General features: G+C 38.9%; 1 protein-coding gene across 1 annotated transcript in view; it reads right to left on the bottom strand.

Annotated features, from left to right (window-relative positions):
- The window catches only part of LOC132665715 (ankyrin repeat domain-containing protein 26-like), a 104,912-nt gene that overhangs the window by 11,048 nt on the left and 73,234 nt on the right, over positions 1-20,630 (bottom strand). Inside the window, exons 12-14 of the mRNA XM_081790851.1 lie at positions 20,198-20,411; positions 18,179-18,362; positions 15,520-16,110 (exon numbers count right to left, since the gene is read on the bottom strand). Of these exons, the coding sequence (XP_081646977.1) occupies positions 15,520-16,110; positions 18,179-18,362; positions 20,198-20,411 (989 nt within the window). The remainder of the gene's footprint in view (positions 1-15,519; positions 16,111-18,178; positions 18,363-20,197; positions 20,412-20,630) is intronic.

Here is a 20,630-nt window from a genome sequence, read left to right as displayed (position 1 = left end):
TTTGCTACAACACGGCATGAAATCCAGTAATATTTATAGAAAACTAAAAAAGGTAAGAGATTTATAGTAGCAAACATACTATTTGCTAGCTTGGACAAAAAGAGACCAAATCGTGCAAAATGAAAAGAGGCCTTTGGGTCTTAGAAGTCCCACAGGGAGGAAGCAGGATGAAAAAACAGCTGCAAATACAGGTCATTACTTATGAAAAGGAAGGAACCAAGAGCTCAAAAAGTAAAGAAAGGGAAGAGACATGGAGAAAGTATTCCCGTGGTTAGGACTAAGTCTTAACTTAAGAACTGACAGCATGCATCAGGCTATATTTCAAAACTCTTATGGACTAGGGTGCTTCCCATCTTCTTTTTCTGAATGGGAGAGTCTTCAGCAGTTGACTAGAATGTTGCATTTGTGAGTGGTAAATAACTGTCTCTTTCGTTCTCAAGTCCTCATATTGAGAACCCTTGCACTCAAGGGGCTATACTTTAGATACCATAACCCAGGCAGCTTATCCCCACTGCACCTGATTAAGATGGTAAGATCTTGGACTCAAGCCCTGAACCTGATGCCATGATAACTGAGACTTGCAGGAGGTCTTGTAGGGGGAGGGGAGTGAATGTATTTTTCAGGTGGGAGGAATACAAACATTTGTGGCCAGTGGGTAAATTATACTGCTTTTTAAAGGTGTCCATAGGTTTCAAATATTAATTCCATAAAAAAAAAAAGACCATGGAACAACCTTAGTGACTTGCTCCTAATGAACAGAATATGTGACTATGATGCTGTGTGTATTCCAAGCCTAGGTGACAAAAGGCGATACAGCTTCTGCCTTGCTCTGTATCTCAGGCTGCTTATTTGGAATCTAGCTCCGCATCTAGTGAGGAAGTCTAGGCCACAAAGAGGGTCTAGGTGTGTCAGTTTAAGTGTTTCTGCTGCCTTCTGAACTGAAGTCCCAGGCAACAGCCAGCATCAACAACCAGATGTTAGTGAACAAGTCTTCAAATGGATCCAGCCCCAAACCTTTCAGTTGCCCCACCTGAAGCTGAGCGGGGCAGACACTAGCTGTCCTGGCCACACTTTTCCTAACAGATTTGTGAACAAAAGAAATCTAACCTTTGGGGAGTTTGTTAAGAAAGAAACAAAAATGATAAATGGAACAGTGGATGAAAAAAAAAGAGATAAGACACATAAACTTGTATAGGAGAAGTTGGTCTCCATTAAAGTAGGATGTAATAAATGTTAAGATTAATTTATTAACAACCAACAGTGCTAATGAGAAGAAGCAGATAACTAGAAGCAAGATCTAAGAAGTTTTTCTCTCAGTTTTTCCCCAGTTAGGATCATATTAGCTGTTCATTTTCCATATGTGGCCTTTATTATGTCGAGGTATGGTTCCTCTAAGCCTACTTTGTTGAGGTGTGCTGCTCTCCAAAACATCCATCATGACCATATGATCCTGTCAATCGATGCAGAAAAGGCCTTTGACAAAATTCAGCACCGTTTCTTAATAAAAACCCTTGAGAAAGTCGGGATAGAAGGAACATACTTAAAGATCATAAAAGCGATTTATGAAAAGCCCACAGCTAACATCATCCTCAATGGGGAAAAACTGAGAGCTTTTTCCCTTAAATCAGGAACACGACAGGGATGCCCACTCTCACCGCTGTTGTTTAACATAGTGTTGGAAGTTCTAGCATCAGCAGCCAGACAACAAAAGGAAATCAAAGGCATCAAAATTGGCAAAGATGAAGTCAAGCTTTCACTTTTTGCAGATGACATGATACTATACATGGAAAATCCGAGAGACTCCACCAGAAGTCTGCTAGAACTGATACATGAATTCAGCAAAGTTGCAGGATACAAAATCAATGTACAGAAATCAGTTGCATTCTTATACACTAACAATGAAGCAACAGAAAGGCAAATAAAGAAACTGATCCCATTCACAATTGCACCAAGAAGCATAAAATACCTAGGAATAAATCTAACCAAAGATGTAAAAGATCCGTATGCTGAAAACTATAGAAAGCTTATGAAGGTAATTGAAGAAGATATAAAGAAATGGAAAGACATTCCCTGCTCATGGATTGGAAGAATAAATATTGTCAAAATGTCAATACTACCCAAAGCTATCTACACATTCAATGCGATCCCAATCAAAATTGCACCAGCATTCTTCTCGAAACTAGAACAAGCAATCCTAAAATTCATATGGAACCACAAAGGGCCCCGAATAGCCAAAGTAATTTTGAAGAAGACCAAAGCAGGAGGCATCACAATCCCAGACTTTAGCCTCTACTACAAAGCTGTCATCATCAAGACAGCATGGTATTGGCACAAAAACAGACACATAGACCAACGGAATAGAATAGAAACCCCAGAACTAGACCCACAAATGTATGGCCAACTTATCTTTGACAAAGGAGGAAAGAACATCCAATGGAAAAAAGACAGTCTCTTTAACAAATGGTGCTGGGAGAACTGGACAGCAACATGCAGAAGGTTGAAACTAGACCACTTTCTCACACCATTCACAAAAATAAACTCAAAATGGATAAAGGACCTGAATGTGAGACAGGAAACCATCCAAACCCTAGAGGAGAAAGCAGAAAAAGACCTCTCTGACCTCAGCCGTAGCAATCTCTTACTCGACACATCCCCAATGGCAAGGGAATTAAAAGCAAAAATGAACTACTGGGACCTTATGAAGATAAAAAGCTTCTGCACAGCAAAGGAAACAACCAACAAAACTAGAAGGCAACCAACGGAATGGGAAAAGATATTTGCAAATGACATATGGACAAAGGGCTAGTATCCAAAATTTATAAATCTATAAAGAGCTCACCAAACTCCACACCCGAAAAACAAATAACCCAGTGAAGAAATGGGCAGAAAACATGACTAGACACTTCTCTAAAGAAGACATCCGGATGGCCAACAGGCACATGAAAAGATGCTCAACGTCGCTCCTTATCAAGGAAATACAAATCAAAACCACACTCAGATATCACCTCACACCAGTCAGAGTGGCCAAAATGAACAAATCAGGACACTATAGATGCTGGCGAGGATGTGGAGAAATGGGAACCCTCTTGCACTGTTGGTGGGAATGCAAACTGGTGCAGCCACTCTGGAAAACACTGTGGAGGTTCCTCAGAAAATTAAAAATAGACCTACCCTATGACCCAGCAATAGCACTGCTAAGAATTTACCCAAGGGATACAGGAGTACTGATGCATAGGGGCACTTGTACCCCAATGTTTATAGCAGCACTCTCAACAATAGCCAAATTATGGAAAGAGCCTAAATGTCCATCAACTGATGAATGGATAAAGAAATTGTGGTTTGTATACACAATGGAGTACTACAGGGCAATGAGAAAGAACAAAATATGGCCCTTTGTAGCAATGTGGATGGAACTGGAGAGTGTTATGCTAAGTGAAATAAGCCATACAGAGAAAGACAGACATCATATGTTTTCACTCTTCTGTGGATCCTGAGAAACTTGACAGAAACCCATGGGGGAGGCGAAGGAAAAAAAAAAAGAGGTTAGAGTGGGAGAGAGCCAAAGCATGAGAGACTCTTAAAAACTGAGAACAAACTGAGGGTTGATGGGGGGTGGGAGGGAGGGGAGAGTGGGTGATGGGTATTGGGGAGGCCACCTTTTGGGATGAGCACTGGGTGTTGTATGGAAACCAATTTGACAAAAAATTTCATACATTGAAGAAAAATAAAAATAAATGAAATGAAAAAAAAACATCCATCATGAATGGATGTTATAGTTTGTTATAGTTTGTCAAATTCTTTTTCTGCATCTATTGCAATGATACGGTTTTATGCTTTTTTGAAAATTAATATGAGGTATCACATTCATTGATTTGCAAATATTGAACCACCGTGCAAACCAGGGATAAATCCCATTTGGTTATAGTGAATGATTTTTTTAAATGTTTATTTATTTTTGAGAAAGAGCACAAGCAGGGGAGGGACAGAGAGAGAGGGAAACACAGAATCTGAAATAAGCTCCAGGGTCCAAGCTGTCAACAGAGCCTGAAACTGGGCTCAAACCGACGGACCATGAGATCGTAACCTGAGTTGAAGTTGGATGCTTACCTGACTAAGCCACCCAGCTGTCCCTGCCCCTGGTGAATGATTTTTTAATGTATTGTTGGGTTCAGTTTGCTTATTTTCTTGAAGATTTTTGCCTGTTCATCAGAGATGCTGGCCTGTAATTCTCTTTGTGGTGTCTTTATCTGGTTTTGGTATCAGGGTAAAGCTGGCATAGAATGAATTTGGAAATTTCCCTTCCTTTTATGTTTTTCTGGAACAATTTGAAAAGGACAGGTTAAGCTTTTTCTTTTTTCTTTCTTTCTTCTTTCTTTCTTTCTTTCTTTCTTTCTTTCTTTCTTTCTTTTTTTTGGTATTAGCTCTTCTTTACATGTTAAAATTTACATCTGAAGTCATCTGGTCCTAGACTTGTGTTGGTTGAGAGTTTTTTGATTCTTGATTCAGTTTCCTTGCTGGTTATTGATTTTTTTTTTTCAAATTTTCTATTTCTTCCTGTTTTTGTTTGGTAAGTTATATGTTTCTAGGAATTTATTCATTTCTTCTAAGTTGTCCAATTTGTTGGCATATATTTTTTCACAATATTCTCTCATAAATGTTTGTATCTCTGTGGTGTTGGTTCTTATTTCTACTCTCACATTTGTGGTTTTATTTATTTCGGTCTTTTCTATTTTCTTGTTGATTACTCTGGCTAACGCCTTACCAGTTTTATTAATTTTTAAAAAGAACCAGCTCTAGGTTTCATTGATCTGTTCTAGTTTTATCTGGTTTTTGTTTGTGTATCATTCATTTCTGCTTTAATCTCTTTTTTTAATTTTATTTTGAGAGAGACCACACATGAGTGGGGGATGGGCAGAGAGAGAGAGGGAGAGAGAGAATCCCAGACAGGTTCCATGCTGCCAGCAGAGAGCCTAACACGGGGCTCGATCTCACTACTGTGAGATCATGACCTGAGCCAAAATCGAGAGTCAGACACTTAACCAGTGAAGCCACCCAAGGGCCCCCTGCTCTGATCATTATTACTTGCTTTCTTCTGCTGGCTTCAGGCTTCATTTGTCGTTCTTTTTCTAGCTCCTTTAGGTGTAAGGTTAGGTTGTTTGAAATTTTTCTTGCTTCTTGAAGTAGGCTTATATTGCCTTGTACTTCCCTCTTAGGACTACTTTTGCAGCATCTCAAAGGTTTCAGACCATTGTTTTCTCATTTCCATTTGTATACATGTATTTTTTTTAATTTCTTCTTGTATTTCCTGCTTAACCCATTCCAGTGTAGTAGCACGTTATTTAACCTGCATGTATTGTTTTTTAATAATTAAGGCCTGTTTTTTGTTTGTGATCCATTCTTGAGAATGTTCCATGTACACTTGAAAACAATGGGTATTCTGTTTTAGGATGGAACGTTCTGAAAAAATCTCTTAAGTCCAATCTGGTCCGCTCTGCCATTCAAAGCCATTGTTTCTTTCTTTCTTTTTTTTTTTTTTTAATATATGAAATTTATTGTCACATTTGTTTCCATACAACACCCAGTGCCCATCCCAACAGGTGCCCTCCTCAATACCCATCACCCACCCTCCGCTCCCTCCCACCCCCCATCAGCCCTCAGTTTGTTCTCAGTTTTTAAGAGTGTCTTATGCTTTGGCTCTCTCCCACTCTAACCTCTTTTTTTTTTTCCTTCCCCTCCCCCATGGGTTCCTGTTAAGTTTCTCAGGATCCACATAAGAATGAACACATATGGTATCTGTCTTTCTCTGTATGGTTCCAAGCCACTGTTTCTTTGGGGTTTTTCTGTTAAGATGTATTTTTTGGTGATTTTTTTAATTAAGATCTATGGATGTAAATGGGGTGTTAAATTACCCTATTACTGTATTATTATCAATTAGTTCTTTTATGTTGGTTATTGTTTTATGTACTTGAGTTCTCTCATGGTGGGGGCATAAATATTTACAATTGTTAGATCTTCCTATTGGATTGTACGCTTTATTATGATATAGTAGCATTCTTTGGCTCTTGCTACAGTCTTTGTTTTTGGTTAAGTTTATTTATTTTGAGAGAGACAGAGTTGGGGAGGGACATAGAAAGGGGGAGAGAAAATTTCAAGCAGCCTCCATGCTGTCAGCCTGGAGCCCAACATGGTGCTCAAAGCCACCAGCCATAAGATCATGACCTGAGCCAAGACCTAGTCGGTCGCTCAAATGACTGAGGCACCCAGGTGCCCCACAGTGTTTGTTTTAAGGACTCTTTTGTCTAACAAATGTATCGCTACTTTTTCTTTTAACGTGATAAATTTTTCTCCATCCCCTCGTTTTCATTTTTTTTTAATAGAATTTATTGTCAACTTGGCTAACATACAGTGTGTACAGTGTGCTCTTGGTTTTGGGGGTAGATTCCTGTGGTTCATCACTTATAGACAACACCCAGGGCTCATCCCAACAAGTGCCCTCCTCAATGCCCACCATCCACTTTCCTTTCTCACCCCCCCCCCCCCCCCATCAACCCTCTATTTGTTCTCTGCATTCAAGAGTCTCCTATGGGTTGCCCCTCTCCTTCTCTGTTTCTAACTATTTTTCCCCTTCCCTCCCCCACGGTCTTGTGTTAAGTTTGTTAAGTTCCACATATGAACGAAAACATATGACATCTGTCTTTCTGTGACTTATTTCATGTAGCATAATATCTTCCAGTTCCATCCACATTGCAACAGATAGCACGATTTCACTCTTTCTCCTTGCCAGGTAGTATTCCAGTGTATATATAAACCACATCTCTTTATCCATTCATCAGTTGATGGGCATTTAGGCTCTTTCCACAATTTGGCTATTGTTGAAAGCACTGCTATAGACATTGGAGTACATGTGCCCCTATGAATCAGCACTCCTGTATCCTTTGCATAAATTCCCAGTAGTGCTATTGAGGGGTCATAGGGTAGTTCTATTTTCAATTGTTTTGAGGAACCTCCGCACTGTTTTCCAGAGCGGCTGCACCAGTTTGCATTACCACCAATAGTGCAAGCATCTCCTCACTTTTAATCTGCAGGTATCTTTATGTCTAAAATGAAGTTTTTATAGGCAGCATACAGATGGGTTGTGTTTTTTAATCCATCCTGTCACCCTAGGTCTTTTGGTTGGAGTGTTTATTCCATTTATATACAAAGTAATTATTGACAGGTATGTATTTATTGTCATTTTACTACTTGTTTTGTGGTTGTTTCTGGAGATTTTCTCAAATCCTTTATTGTTTTTCTCTCTTTGATGTCTTTCTAATTTGCTTTAATGATATATTTGGATTTCTTTCTCTTTATTCTTTGCATGTTTATTAGTGGGTTTTGGTATATGATAAGCATTAATCTGTATATCGCCTCCTCTGCGTGTAGCAGTCTCTATTAAGTTGATGGTCAATTAAGTTAGAACTCATTTTTTTTTCTCCTCCCCATGGTTTGGATAAGCTATTATATTGTATATCCTTTTTGGGGGCATTCCTTGACTGATTTTTTTTTACAGAAATATACATTTTTACTGCTTGTACATTTTCTGCCTTTATACTGTCACTTTTGATCTCTCCTTTCCACTCAGAGTCCCCGATAATATTTCTTACAGGCTGATTTAGTGGTCACAAACTCCTTCCATTTTTGTCTGAGAAATTCTTTATCTCTCCTTCTATTATGAATGATAGCCTTACTGGATAGAGTATATTTGGCTGCAGATTTTTCTCATTCAGCACTTTGAATATATCATGACTTTTCCTTATGCCTTGCAAAGTTTCTGTTGAAAAATCTCCTGCTAGCCTTGTGGGTTTCTCCTTGGAAGTTAATGACTTGTTTTGCTGCTTTTAAGATTTGTAGCAGTGGGGCGCCTGCGTGGCTCAGTCGGTTAAGCATGACTTGATCTTAGCTCAAGTCGTGACCTCACAGTTCGTGGGTTCAAGCCTCCAGTGGGCTTTGCACTGACAGCACAGAGAGTGCTTGGGATCCTCTCTCTCTCTGTCTCTCTCTCTCTCTCTCTCTCTCTCTCTCTGCCCCTCCCCTGCTTGTGTCTGCGTTCTGTCACAGAAAAATCAAAAGCAAATCAAAACAAAAAAAAGAACAAAACACTAAAAAAAAAAAAGATGTTAGCAGTATATTTTGCAAATTTAATTACAACATATCTTGGGTGTTGATTTTGATGGAAGTTCTCTGTGTCTCCTGGATCTGGATGTCTGTTTTCTTCTCCACATTAGGGAATTTTTCAGTGATTGTGTCTTCAAATCAATTATCTGTCCCCTTCTCTCTGTCTTCTTCTTCTTCTGGGACTCCTATCATATGAATGTTTTTACATTTGACGGAGTCACCGAGTTCTTTAAGTCTATTCATGCATTGGATAATTCTTCTTTGTCTTCTTCAGCTTCATTGTTTTCCATTACTTTGTCTTCTAGGTCATTAATTTGTTCCTCTGCTTCTTCCAGCTTGCTGTTCATTTTACTGCACTCTTCATCTCTGATCCTTGAACTTTTTTATGTCTGTGGTAAGGGTCTCACTGATGTCTTCCATTCTTTTCTCAAGTCCACTGAATATCCTTATGATCATGGTTTTAAATTCTCCATTAGGCGTGTTATTTACATCTGTCCCATTTCGGTCTCTGGCCATGGCTTTATCCTGTTCTTTCATTTGGGATAAATGCCTCTGTCTTTTCATTTTGTCTAAGTATCTGCCAGCTTCTGTGTGTTAGAGAAGCCAGTTATGTCACCTGCTCCCGAAAGTAATGGACTTAGGAAAAAGACGTCATGTAATGCCTAGGGTCTAGCACTTCAGGGAGTGTCACCAGTGTGTGCTGCCTGTGTCCTGCTGTTGTGTTCTGGCTATGCTAACCTTCAGGCCAGTCGTCTGCAGAGGCTCTCCTTGCCTGGTCTGGTGTGTGTTTGGTCCCTGGCCTGAATGTAGCGAGTTTTAACTAGGTGTGCTCTGGTCTGCTTATGAAATGAGACCTGTCACCACCTCTACTGGAACTGAGGCCAAGGGAAACTCTCTGGTTGGGAGATGTGGTGTGGGCAGGCGTTTGTCCTGGTCTTCTGGGGGAGGGGTCTGCTGTGCTGGAACTCAAGCAAGAGTGATTGAGAAGGGTAGTTCCACCAGAGTGCAAGGGGGTGGTGCTTGGTGTAAGCAAGTTAGGTAGCCAGTGATAGCAATGCACTGCTTCCTGCAGGTGGCTTTATGTTTGTGGTGAGGGGCAGGAGAAGGAGATGGTGTCAGCCAGCGGCTTTGTTCCTACAGACAGGTCTCTCTGAACTTTGCCTCTGAGGGACGTGCTCTGAGAACAGCAAATAATCTCCCCACTGTGTGCCCCAGGCACTCTTCAGATCACTGTATCCATGCTGTATGCTCCCACGTTGTTTGCCTGCCCTCTGTCCAAGAGCAGTGCAGTACCTCAGGGCTGTAACCCAGCTAAACCGGATGCCCTTTAAAACTCCAGACTTTAAGCACTACTGGTGGCAATGACTCACGCAATGCAGCCCCTCTTGTTTTCCAAGCCAGTGGGTATGGGGAAATGTTCTCTTTGTGCGTTCCTCTCTCTCACCCTTATCCACAACCTTGACTCCCTCCCCTCTGCAGCAGCCAGGATCTGTTTCTCTTCTAGACGACATTTCTGCATCAAGGACCTTCTTTGATGTGGCCTCTTCTCTCCCTTTTGTTGTGGAGTTTGTTCTGTCAGTCTTCAGGTCGATTTCTGGGGTATTTAGGGTGAGCTGATTGTTATCTAGTTGTATTCGTGGGATGAGGCAAGCCTAGAGTCCTCCTACTCCTCTGCCATCTTCCTGTGTCTAAGATAGTTTCCTAAGATTCCCTTCACTTACAACAATTCTTACAAGTAGGCAGGAATGCCTCTTTAGAATTTCCCCTCAGGTGAAGGTAGAAGCACAGAGACATATGATTTGAAGCACAATAGTTGAAAAACTAGAAAGAGTCAATCTGATAACCAAAATTGGGCCTTTGATCTGATTTCAATTAAAGGAAATAGGCAGCTTTGAGTATTTTTTAATCCATTGAATACTCAATCTTCATTCTCCTTCCCTCAGTGAGGAAATAAAGAGAATGTTATGAAATCATTTTTCATCTTCTCAGTAGCACAACAAATGTACTGTCCTTTAGCACTACTTCAATTAACTGCACATTCTCCTTTACCTTACTCCAACCTTGTCTGTGGGGGGAGGTAAGACCATTTCATCTTTGTGTTGTCCCACAATGTTTCTCCGTATCATACAAGTTGGCTTCAAAAATTTTTTGTCATTCAAATTACCAATCTACTATTTGTCTCTGATAAATCAACTTAATACTACCTCACTTTGTACAACTGTATTATTTGAATGATGTAATGTTTATTCCATTAATTATACGCTGAGCTATAACGCATAGCTATGCATATCTTTCTATTTAAGTGAAAGAAGCGATACAGGCTACTGTGTTTTCCAAGAATGTAGGATCTGTGCCAAGAACAGGATTAACACCAGTGTTACACACAAGAACCAGGTCAGAAGAGGATCTCATTGTGAATTGCAAGATGATGGATTAGCAAGATTGCTTAACAGGAAAGAGGAATACCCCAGAGTTAATCTTTTCCTTCCTAGATGGTGAAAAGTATGGGTGAGTCTATGCATTATAATGAGAGAATAAAATATAATGAAGTAAACGGTAGACTGAGTCAAGACATCCTATGGCCAAGATTTGATGGAAATGAAAGTGGGCAGCACTGACTGAGAGACTAAAAGTTTGCACAGGCGGGGAACATGGGTGGCTCAGTCAGTTGAGCCTCAACCTCTCAGGTCATGATCCCAGGGTCATGGGATCAAGACCCCTGTCAGTCTCCACACTAAGTGTGAAGCCTGCTAAAAATTCTCTCTCTTTCTCTCTCTCTCTCTCTGTCTCTCTTTTTCTCTCCGGCACAAACACACCCCCACATTCTGCTTGTGTATGCTCTAAAAATAAAATAAATAAAAATATAAATAAAGTCTGAACACACTAAAGAAAGAGCATTTTATCTTTTTGAGCCTGACTTCACATCAAGTCATGGGGTCAGCAAGGCATAGGCTGGTGAAAGGGTCCTTCAGGAAGCAAAAATCTCTATAGGAGCAAAGTTAAGTTCTACTACATTGGCTTTTTATTATTACATAAGTGACTGGTCATTTGCAAGATAACTAGGAAAAAGTTTTCATAAAATTTGATATGGTACTGGCATAAGGACAGATCAATGTATTAACATTGAGAATCTAAAAATAAACTCTCACATTATAGTGAACTGATTTTCCACAAGGGTGCCAGACAATTAAATGGAATGAGAATAGTCTTTGTAACAAACGGTACTGGGACAAATGGATATCCACATGCAAAGTAATAAAATCAGACCTCTACCCCATAGCATATTTACAAAATTAACTTAAAATCTAAGAGCTAAATGATAAAACTCTTCGACAAAAGCTGACGTGTATATGTTTGTGACTGGATTTGGCAATGATTTCTTAGACATGACACCAAAAGACAAAAGCAGATTAAGTTTACTTCATCAAAATTAAAAACTTCTATGCTTCAAATATGACCATCAAGAAAGTGAAAAGGCAAGTGACTAAATAGAAAATACCTGAAAATCCCATATCTGCTAAGGGATTTGTATGTAGGCTATTTATATAACCCTTCCAATAATGAAAAAACAATCCAATATAAAAACGGGCAAAAGAATGGATTAGTTCTTTAAAGACGATATAGAAATGGATAATAATCACGTTCAAAGGGAGATGTTCGGGGTGCCTGGGTGGCTCAGTCAGTTAAGGTTCTGACTTGGGCTCAGGTCATGATCTCACTGTTCGTGGGTTCGAGCCCCGCATCGGGCTCTGTGCTGACAGCTCGGAGCCTGGAGCCTGTTTCAGATTCTGTGTCTCCCTCTCTCTCTGCCCCTCCCCTGCTCACACTGTCTCTCTCAGAAATAAAAGAGACATGTTCAACATCATTAGTTATAAGAAAACGCAAACCAAAAACCACAAGATGCCATTTCATACCCACTAGAATTGCTATCATAAAAGCAACAGATAATGACAAACATTGGCAAGAATAAGGAAAATGGGAACTCTCAAAAATTGCTGATGAAAATGTAATGTTGCTGCCACTTTGGAAACAGTCTGGCAGTTCCTCAAAAGGTTAAAGTAGAAAAACAATTTTTCTAAACATATTTGAGAGAGAGTGCACAAGTGGGGTAGAGGGACAGAGGAGAGGGAGGGAGAGAATCCCAAGCAGGCTCCATGCTCAGAGCAGAGCCCAATGTAGGGCTTGATTCCACAAACCCTGAGATCATGACATGAGCTGAAATCAAGAGCTGGCCACTCAACCGGCTGAGCCACCCAGGTGCCTGCCCCTCCTCAAAAGGTTGAAAAAACAAACAAACAAAAAAGGTTTATTGAACAGAGCTACCATATGAACCAGCAACTGTATTTATAGGTATATACCCAAGAGAAATCAAAACATGTTCACATAAAAAGTTGTTCATTACACAAAAAATAACCTCAAAATGGATGAAAGACCTCAATGGAAGACAGGAAGCCATCAAAATCCTCGAGGAGAAAGCAGGCAAAACCCTCTTTGGTCTTGCCTGCAGCAACTTCTTATTCAAAACATCTCCGGAGGCAAGGGAAACAAAGGCAAAAATGAACTACTGGGACCTCATCAGACTAAAAGGCTTCTGCACAGCGAAGGAAACAATCAGCAAAACAAAAAGGCAACTGACAGAATGGGAGAAGGTATTTGCAAATGACATATCAGATAAAGGGTTAGTATCCAAAATCTACAAAGAATTTCTCAAACTCAACACCCAAAACACAAGTAATCCAGTGAAGTGACGGGCAAAAGACATGAATAGACATTGCTCGAAAGAAGACATCCAGATGGTCATACAAATCAAAACCACACTGAGATACCACCTTGCGCCTGTCAGAATGGCTCACATTAACAACTCAGGCAACAGCAGATGTTGGTGAGGATACAGAGAAGAGGATCTCTTTTCCATTGTTGGTGGTAATGCAAGTTGGTGCAGCCACTCTGGAAAACAGTATGGAGTTTCCTCCAAAAACTAAAAATAGACCTACCCTACAACCCAGCAATTGCACTACTAGGCATTTATGCAAGGGATACAGGTGTGCTGTTTCGAAGGGACACATGCACCACCATGTTTATAGCAGCACTCTCAACAATAGCCACAGTATGCAAAGAGCCCAACTGTCCACCGATGGATGAATGGATAAAGAAGATGTGGTATGGGGTGCCTGGGTGGCTCAGTCAGTTAAGCGGCCGACTTCGGCTCAGGTCATGATCTCGCGGTCCATGAGCTCGAGCCCCGCGTCGGGCTCTGTGCTGACAGCTCAGAGCCTGGAGCCTGTTTCCGATTCTGTGTCTCCCTCTCTCTGACCCTCCCCTGTTCATGCTCTGTCTCTCCCTGTCTCAAAAATGAATAAAACGTTAAAAAAAATTACAAAAAAAGAGAAGATGTGGTATATAGATTCCATGGAGTATTTCTCGGCAATCAAAAAGAATGAAATCTTGCCATTTGCAACTACGTGGATGGAACTGGAGGGATTATGCTAAGTGAAATTAGTCGGAGAAAGACAAAATTCATATGACTTCCCTCGTATGAGGACTTAAGAGTCAAAACAGATGAACAAAAGGGAAGGGAAACAAAAATAATATAAAAACAGGGAGGAGGACAGAGGAGACTCATAAATATGGAGAACAAACTGAGGGTTGCTGGAGGGGTTGTGGGAGAGGGGATGTGCTAAGCGGGCAAGGGGCACTAAGGAATCTACTCCTGAAATCATTGCTTCACTAAATGCTAACTAATTTGGATGCAAATTAAAAAAAAAAAAAAAAACTAAAGATACAACAAAAAGAATAAGGCCCCCCACCCACCAAAAGTTTCTCAACCCAGGAAGCCTCTGGTTTGGGGATTCACGAGATAAGGACCTTCTAGAGAAGTCAGAGCTATGGAATGAGTTGGCTGAACGCTAAGTTTTTGTTTCACAGGGAAGACTTTAAAGTGGCAGATAATTTCATGCCATAACCCTAATTCCTTTCTATAGGCATCTACAGAAAATCCCTCATTATTCTTTACTAAGCTTCATCAGTATCGGATATTCTTACAAATTTTAGTTTTAGAGACCTTAAAGATTTCTTTAGGACACAGTAGCAGGACGTCTAGCACTCTCATTCATAGAAGACTGATCAACGGAGTGTCATGTTACTCGCATGAAAAGTTCCCTAATACAATGTGACTCATTGATAAGAGGTCTAGAAAAGAAAATAATTTTCAGTGTCTCTTCAGCCAAAAAAAGGACCAGTCAACAGAATGTTCTAGTTCCCCTGACGGGTATAGCTGTCTAATGAAACTTGCATGTATATTATATAGCTTTTGTGACTGACAGAAATGAGTTGGTCAGTGTATCTACCTCATTGCTCCCACTTAGGATTTACAATGTGAGTCCTACAAAGGAGGGTGAGAGTGGGATGACATTAACTGTTCTGCTTGGAAAATATTTGGGGTTTCACTACATATCGATAAATTAGAATCCTGAATGGCACATTAGTCTTTTCTGAGATTGAATTGTGAAATCTCTGAAAGGCTGATTAACTCAAGTGAATGGAAAAAAAAAAAGAGTTTCTGAACTTGCAATGGTAGGAGCCCTATGTTTCTAGGTAAGGCCCTGACTGAGCAGCCATTTCTACTTTTTCACTGGCATTTCTTTTCCTTTACAAAATCCAACAAGGAGAAAAGTCCATTCCTTTGAGAAGGACGTTTGCGTAATGACCTCTAGTCATTGTTGATGAAGAGAATAAATTGCAGATTTGTAATTACAAATTACAACAAATCATCATTAAAATAACCCAACTCAAACTCTCACTGAAGGGATGAGATTACAAGAGGAAGTCAGAATTCAAGATGAAATGATCACTCAAAGATTGGGGACGTTTGAAACACGCAGAGAAATATTACCAGGGACTCGCACACCTGTATGCCAACGTTCACAGCAGCATTATTAACAGTAGCCAAAGGTGGACTAAACCAAACGCTCACTATGGTATATATAAAATGTTGGTTTTTTTAGACTCTCACAATGTTTTTTATGAAAATCTCACTATAAACATCATTACTTTATGAATTCAATCAACTTCATCTATATAGAAGAATTACATCACTAGTAGCAAGTAGGAACAATATGAACCTACTATTTTGATCTGTGAGATTTTTCATATGATCCAAAACATTCTTTTTTTTAAAAAAAATTTTTTAACGTTTTTATTTATTTTTGAGACAGAGACAGAGCATGAAGGGGGGAGGGGCAGAGAGAGAAGGAGACACAGAATCGGAAGCAGGCTCCAGGCTCTGAGCCATCAGCCCAGAGCCCGACGCGGGGCTCGAACTCACGGACCGCGAGATCGTGACCTGAGCTGATTTCGGACGCTTACACATTCCAAAAGTAAAGTCTTTTCTCTGAGAGCATCTCTTATGTGATGGAGCTCAATTTCCAGGGCATTGAATTTACTTTCATCTTGAGAAAGTTGCCGAGAAAGAACTTCATTGTTATCTTGTAGTTTAGACACATCAAAATTCATCTTGTCCTGTAAGTGAAACCATTCATCTCTTGCTCTCTGGAAAGCAAGTTCTAGGTCTCTTCTTGATGTCTGACTCTGATCATGATCGTGTACAGCAGTAGCCAGTCTAGCACGGTATGATTCAACTTCTGCTTCCAGGCTCTCTTTATTTTGTTTTTCATTCTCCAGTTTAGACTTTAGCATCGTAATCTCAGCAGTCAGAACATTAAGCTGTCCACTATATCGGAATATTGTTTTTGATAATGTTTCCTCATTCTGTTTTATGGTCTTTTGAAGATTGTCATTCTTTTCCTTTACACTTTCAATGTCTTCACAATATTTCGTTTCCTTTCTCTGGTTCTGATTTTTTATGGTGTCTCTTTCCAGTCTTAGCATGGCGATTTCATCCTGCAACATGTGGTTTTTATGCAACAGATCTTGTATTTTCTCACGACTATCAGAAAGCTAAGTAAAACAAAGGACATTTTCATATCACATTCAATAAAATGACATTATCATCCTTTTCTTTGAAATTAAAGCATAATCTATGTTTAAACAATGAAAAGGTTACAGGAGGTGCCAGGGTGGCTCAGTTGGTTAAGTGTCTGACTCTTGATTTTGGCTCAGGGAATGATCTCACATTCTGTGGGTTCAAGCCCCACATCAGGCTCTGTGCTGACAGTCAGGAGCCTGCTCAGGATTCTCGCTCTCCCTCTCCCTGCCCCTCCTCTGCTTGCGTTCTCTCTCTCTCTAATGAATAAAGAAACATAGAAGGAAAGAAAGAAAGAAAGAAAGAAAGAAAGAAAGATTACAGTAAGTGAATATCCAACTGGAAAAAAATGAAGTTGGCTACAAATCTCAAATTTTATACAAGCATAAGTTCCCAAAAGTTCAGAACTTTAACTGAAGATAATGAAGGCATGAAAGTAAAAAAGAATTCGTGAGAAGTTTTCAGAATCTCAGAATTGGAAAAGCCTTTCTCTGATTTACAACAAACCAGAAGGCCTGAAATAAAAGATTAATAACTCTGACTACACTTAAAAATTGAGTTTACAGTAGATATCAAAAACACAGCTACCCCACAGTAAAATCGTTAGCTCTGCATCTACTTGGACAGATTAAATTTCCTAAAATTCTTTTTTTTCCTGAGAATATTTCATAGATGTCTACTTTGCTAACATTTCTATATTCAGTTATAAGAATAGATCTATTGATAACTGACAAATCTAGGCAATGTATTATAATATAAACACTTCTCCATATATCAAAGAACTCATTTGGTTATCACAATTCTAGAATGGAGAGATTAAAACGGTGAGCTGCAGGACTCTCCCCAGGTCTTCTCACTCCACAACTAGTGCTCTTGCACCAACCACTGCTACTTCTCTAGTGTAAATACACAAATATGAAAGAAGTCTTGAATTTCAAACTACTGATAGGAAATAAGGTGAAATTTATACATCTCTTAGAAAATCATGAAATTATTTACTGCTGCAATAACTTGTATTTCCTCTTCATGTTGAAAATAGTAATAAATATAAAAGAGGGGAAAGACACTCCACTATTTTATTAGGAATAAAATACCTATCAATAAATTGTCATTAAGTGTATACCATAGCGTACCATTGTTTTCAAAAGTTCCTTGTAATGAAAGAGGATGCTACTTGAAGCAAACTGTTACTTCTCTCAAAAGTAGGAGACTTGATACCGAAAATATGATCTGGGAACTGGCTATACTCGTCCTCCTGTCCATTAGCAGAAGTGTTCAACTGATCTATTAATATATCAAGGCAGTGAAGTAACTGTTCAAAACCAAAACACATGTTGCTAGTAGCAATAGTTTTGAGATTAGGGAAAGCTCATCGATTCCTACAGAAAGTAATAAAAGCCTCTCCTTTGAATGAGGACATTATGAATGTCACTAGTTGTTGCAGACAAATGCATTTAATCAAGAATATTATTTTATCCGATGAAACAAAAAATGCCGCCGTCCCCCATGCCCCTCCCCAAAAATATATGTGCTTTTAAAACCCTCTATAGTTTCCATGATGTACAGTGTTGGGTTTTTAAAATTTATATATACATACATGGAGAGAAAGTAATAATAATTTAAAAATAGAATGTATACAAATACATACACACATGTACTTCAAAATGACTAAAGAAGATATTTCAGAATTCGTTTTCTTATGAGCCATTTCTAGCACCTTTTGCTTGTAAAAGTGATTGTTTAGACTTCCATCTTGTAATACTCTGGCCTTCTGTTCTGGAGAAAGTTGCCACTGTCACTGCGCTTTTCTACAACCTGGAGATACGTTTCATCACGATTTTGGTCTCATACCGTTAAAAAAAAAAAGTCAAAAGCTGAAGAGGAAAACTTTAAAAAAATGTTCCAAGGAACATGATCCCATGTTTTAATTTATTTTAAACCTAAATAATATATATTGAATCAAAGGGATACCACAGAATATATGTATAATACACTATATAATATTGATGGAAATAAACAATTTTTTATCAAAAAGTAATTTACCTGATTCAAATTATCTTTTGTGGCCTTCAATTCCATGTTTACTGTTATAAGAGCGAGTTCAAATCCTTGTTTTGTTTCAACTTCTTTCTTATATTGGTCTTCTATTCTTCTTAACTTCTCCCTAATTTTTTCATACAACATATCAGCATTTCTTCTTTTTTCTTCCTCTTGTTTTAAAGTAAATCTGCAATTAAATGTGCTTATTTTAAAATTTGTTTTGTTAGAAATAAAAAGTTCCTCTTATGATCTGGCTTCACATATATTGGCTTACTGTCCAAATGAAATTTCTATGTTCTCAAGTTTTTTTTTTTTCCTTTCTAGGGCTCATGTTTTTAATTTGTCACTTTAATCTCTTCCAAAACATATATACCGTTGAAAAGAAGCAAGGAAAAAGCATTATGCAACTTAGTTACTTTTAGTCAGTAATAACTCTGGTAGATGTTGTAGGAAAGAAGTTTGAAATTATTCAAGAAAGTGAGAGTTGAAAATTACCCCTTTTCCCACAGGTATAATTATTCCTCCACAGGACAGATAATTCAGTTACTCATTAAAAAGAGAAGTTGCTGTTTATAAACAAGTTTATCAATTCACTGGAAATACATTTACCACTTGACAAAACATTACAGGTACCTCCAAAAATGATGTGCAGTGTAAGAGAGCATCTGCGGATGTTGTTTACACAACATACACATGCAGATTACTGTCATCCAAGTCTAGGCTAGCAAGTCTAATATCTGTTGCCCTATACATTTGTTTCTTCTTCCACAACACTTGCAACTTACCTTGTTGAAGATTACCTACTATATGAATCACTTAAAAATCCCTTCTAGAACAACACAGGATACATATCAATTAAGTAAACAATAGAGAGTAATATGAGCTTTCAGCGTACACTTTTGAATTAATTTTATCTACCTATGACAGAGATGTTGGAAAAACTTATCAGTAATCACTTTCCGTATTACTTTTTTTAAAAATGTTTATTCATTTTTGAGAGAGAAAGGGAGAGCCCATGCAAACAAAGGAGGGGCAGAGAGAGAGAGAGAGGGAGACAGAAAATCCGAAGTGGGCTCTGCACTGACAGCAGAGAGCTCAATGCGGGGCTCGAACTCACAAACCCTGAGATCATGACCTGAGCCAAAGTCAGACGCTTGAATGACTGAGCCACCCAGGCACCCCCATTTTCCTTTGTTTAAATTTTTTCTTGAGGGAGAAATGACACAAGTGAACGAGGGCAGAGAGAGAGAAAGAGAGACAGAATCCCACGAGGGGCAGAGAGCGAGGGAGAGACAGAGAGAGAGAGAGAGAAGAGGGGCTCACCCGAAGTGGGGCTCGTGCTCACCCCAAGCAGGGCTTGAGCCCACCCAAAGCTGGGCTCAAACTCACGAGATCATCACTTGAGCCGAAGCCAGATGCTTAACCAACTGAGCCACCCAGGCACCCCCACTTTACCTTTTAACCCCTGCATGTTAAGAATCAAATGGAATCAATTTTCGGGAATTTTACTGTCTTGAGAAGAATGACCACTTTATACTCTGTTGGTAGGTACAGAAATTAATATAAGCTTTCCTGAGAACAATTTAAAAATATGGATCAAAGACCTTTATTAAAATTTTTATACTTTAACCAAATTATATTGTATTGAAGAATTTATTCCAAGTAACCAGAAATGTAGAAACAGATTTGTATAAAAGACATTCTTGACAGCACTAATTAAAATACAGAAAGATGAAAAACAAGCAGAATTCAATCGGTTAAATAATGATGTTTCTTGGACTATGGTGGACTTTTACATGGCCATTAAAATTGTGATTTGGAATAGACATTAAATTATTAGAAGTATTCACTGTTAAGAACGTGCTGTGTTATTTCCAAGAATCTCACACTTCACAACACTAAAGAAGTTTTCTTTCCTGGAAAATCCTATAAGGTTAAGTTTGCAGTTACAAAACTGCCCCTACACTTCTGTCGTGCAAAAGTAAAGAGTTCAAATATTTATTTAAAACCGAGATGCTATACCTCAAACTGCATACTTCATGTTCCCATTCCACTTTTTGATGCTCTAACTGTGATATCACGTCTTTGGCTTCTCGTAGCTCGTTTTGTAGTGCACTAACCGTTTTTTCCATTTTTTTAATTTTTCCCGTAAGTAGTTTACAGTGATTTTTGTTACTTTTCCTTAATCTTTCATGGGAAACAAGTATATTTTGGATTTTTAAGAAGCCAGCAGAATCTGCATCAGAGAAGAAACAGAAACAGAAATAAAATATATGAGTACTTCTTGCATATACAGGACTGTGCATCTTCAATTCACTCATTCACAGATTGAATAAATATATACCTTCATGGAAGACATTATACTCAGCTCTACAGATACACTAGAGAAGACCCCTGGTTCTCGATTAGCTTAAAGTTTAGTGAAGGAGAAAGACAACTCAAATGATAAGTCTAA

The sequence above is a fragment of the Panthera onca genome, chromosome D3, assembly GCF_046562875.1.
Source record: "Panthera onca isolate mPanOnc1 chromosome D3, mPanOnc1 haplotype 2, whole genome shotgun sequence".
NCBI classification, from domain to species: Eukaryota; Metazoa; Chordata; class Mammalia; order Carnivora; family Felidae; genus Panthera; species Panthera onca.
This window is presented reverse-complemented; position numbering and strand designations above follow the sequence as displayed.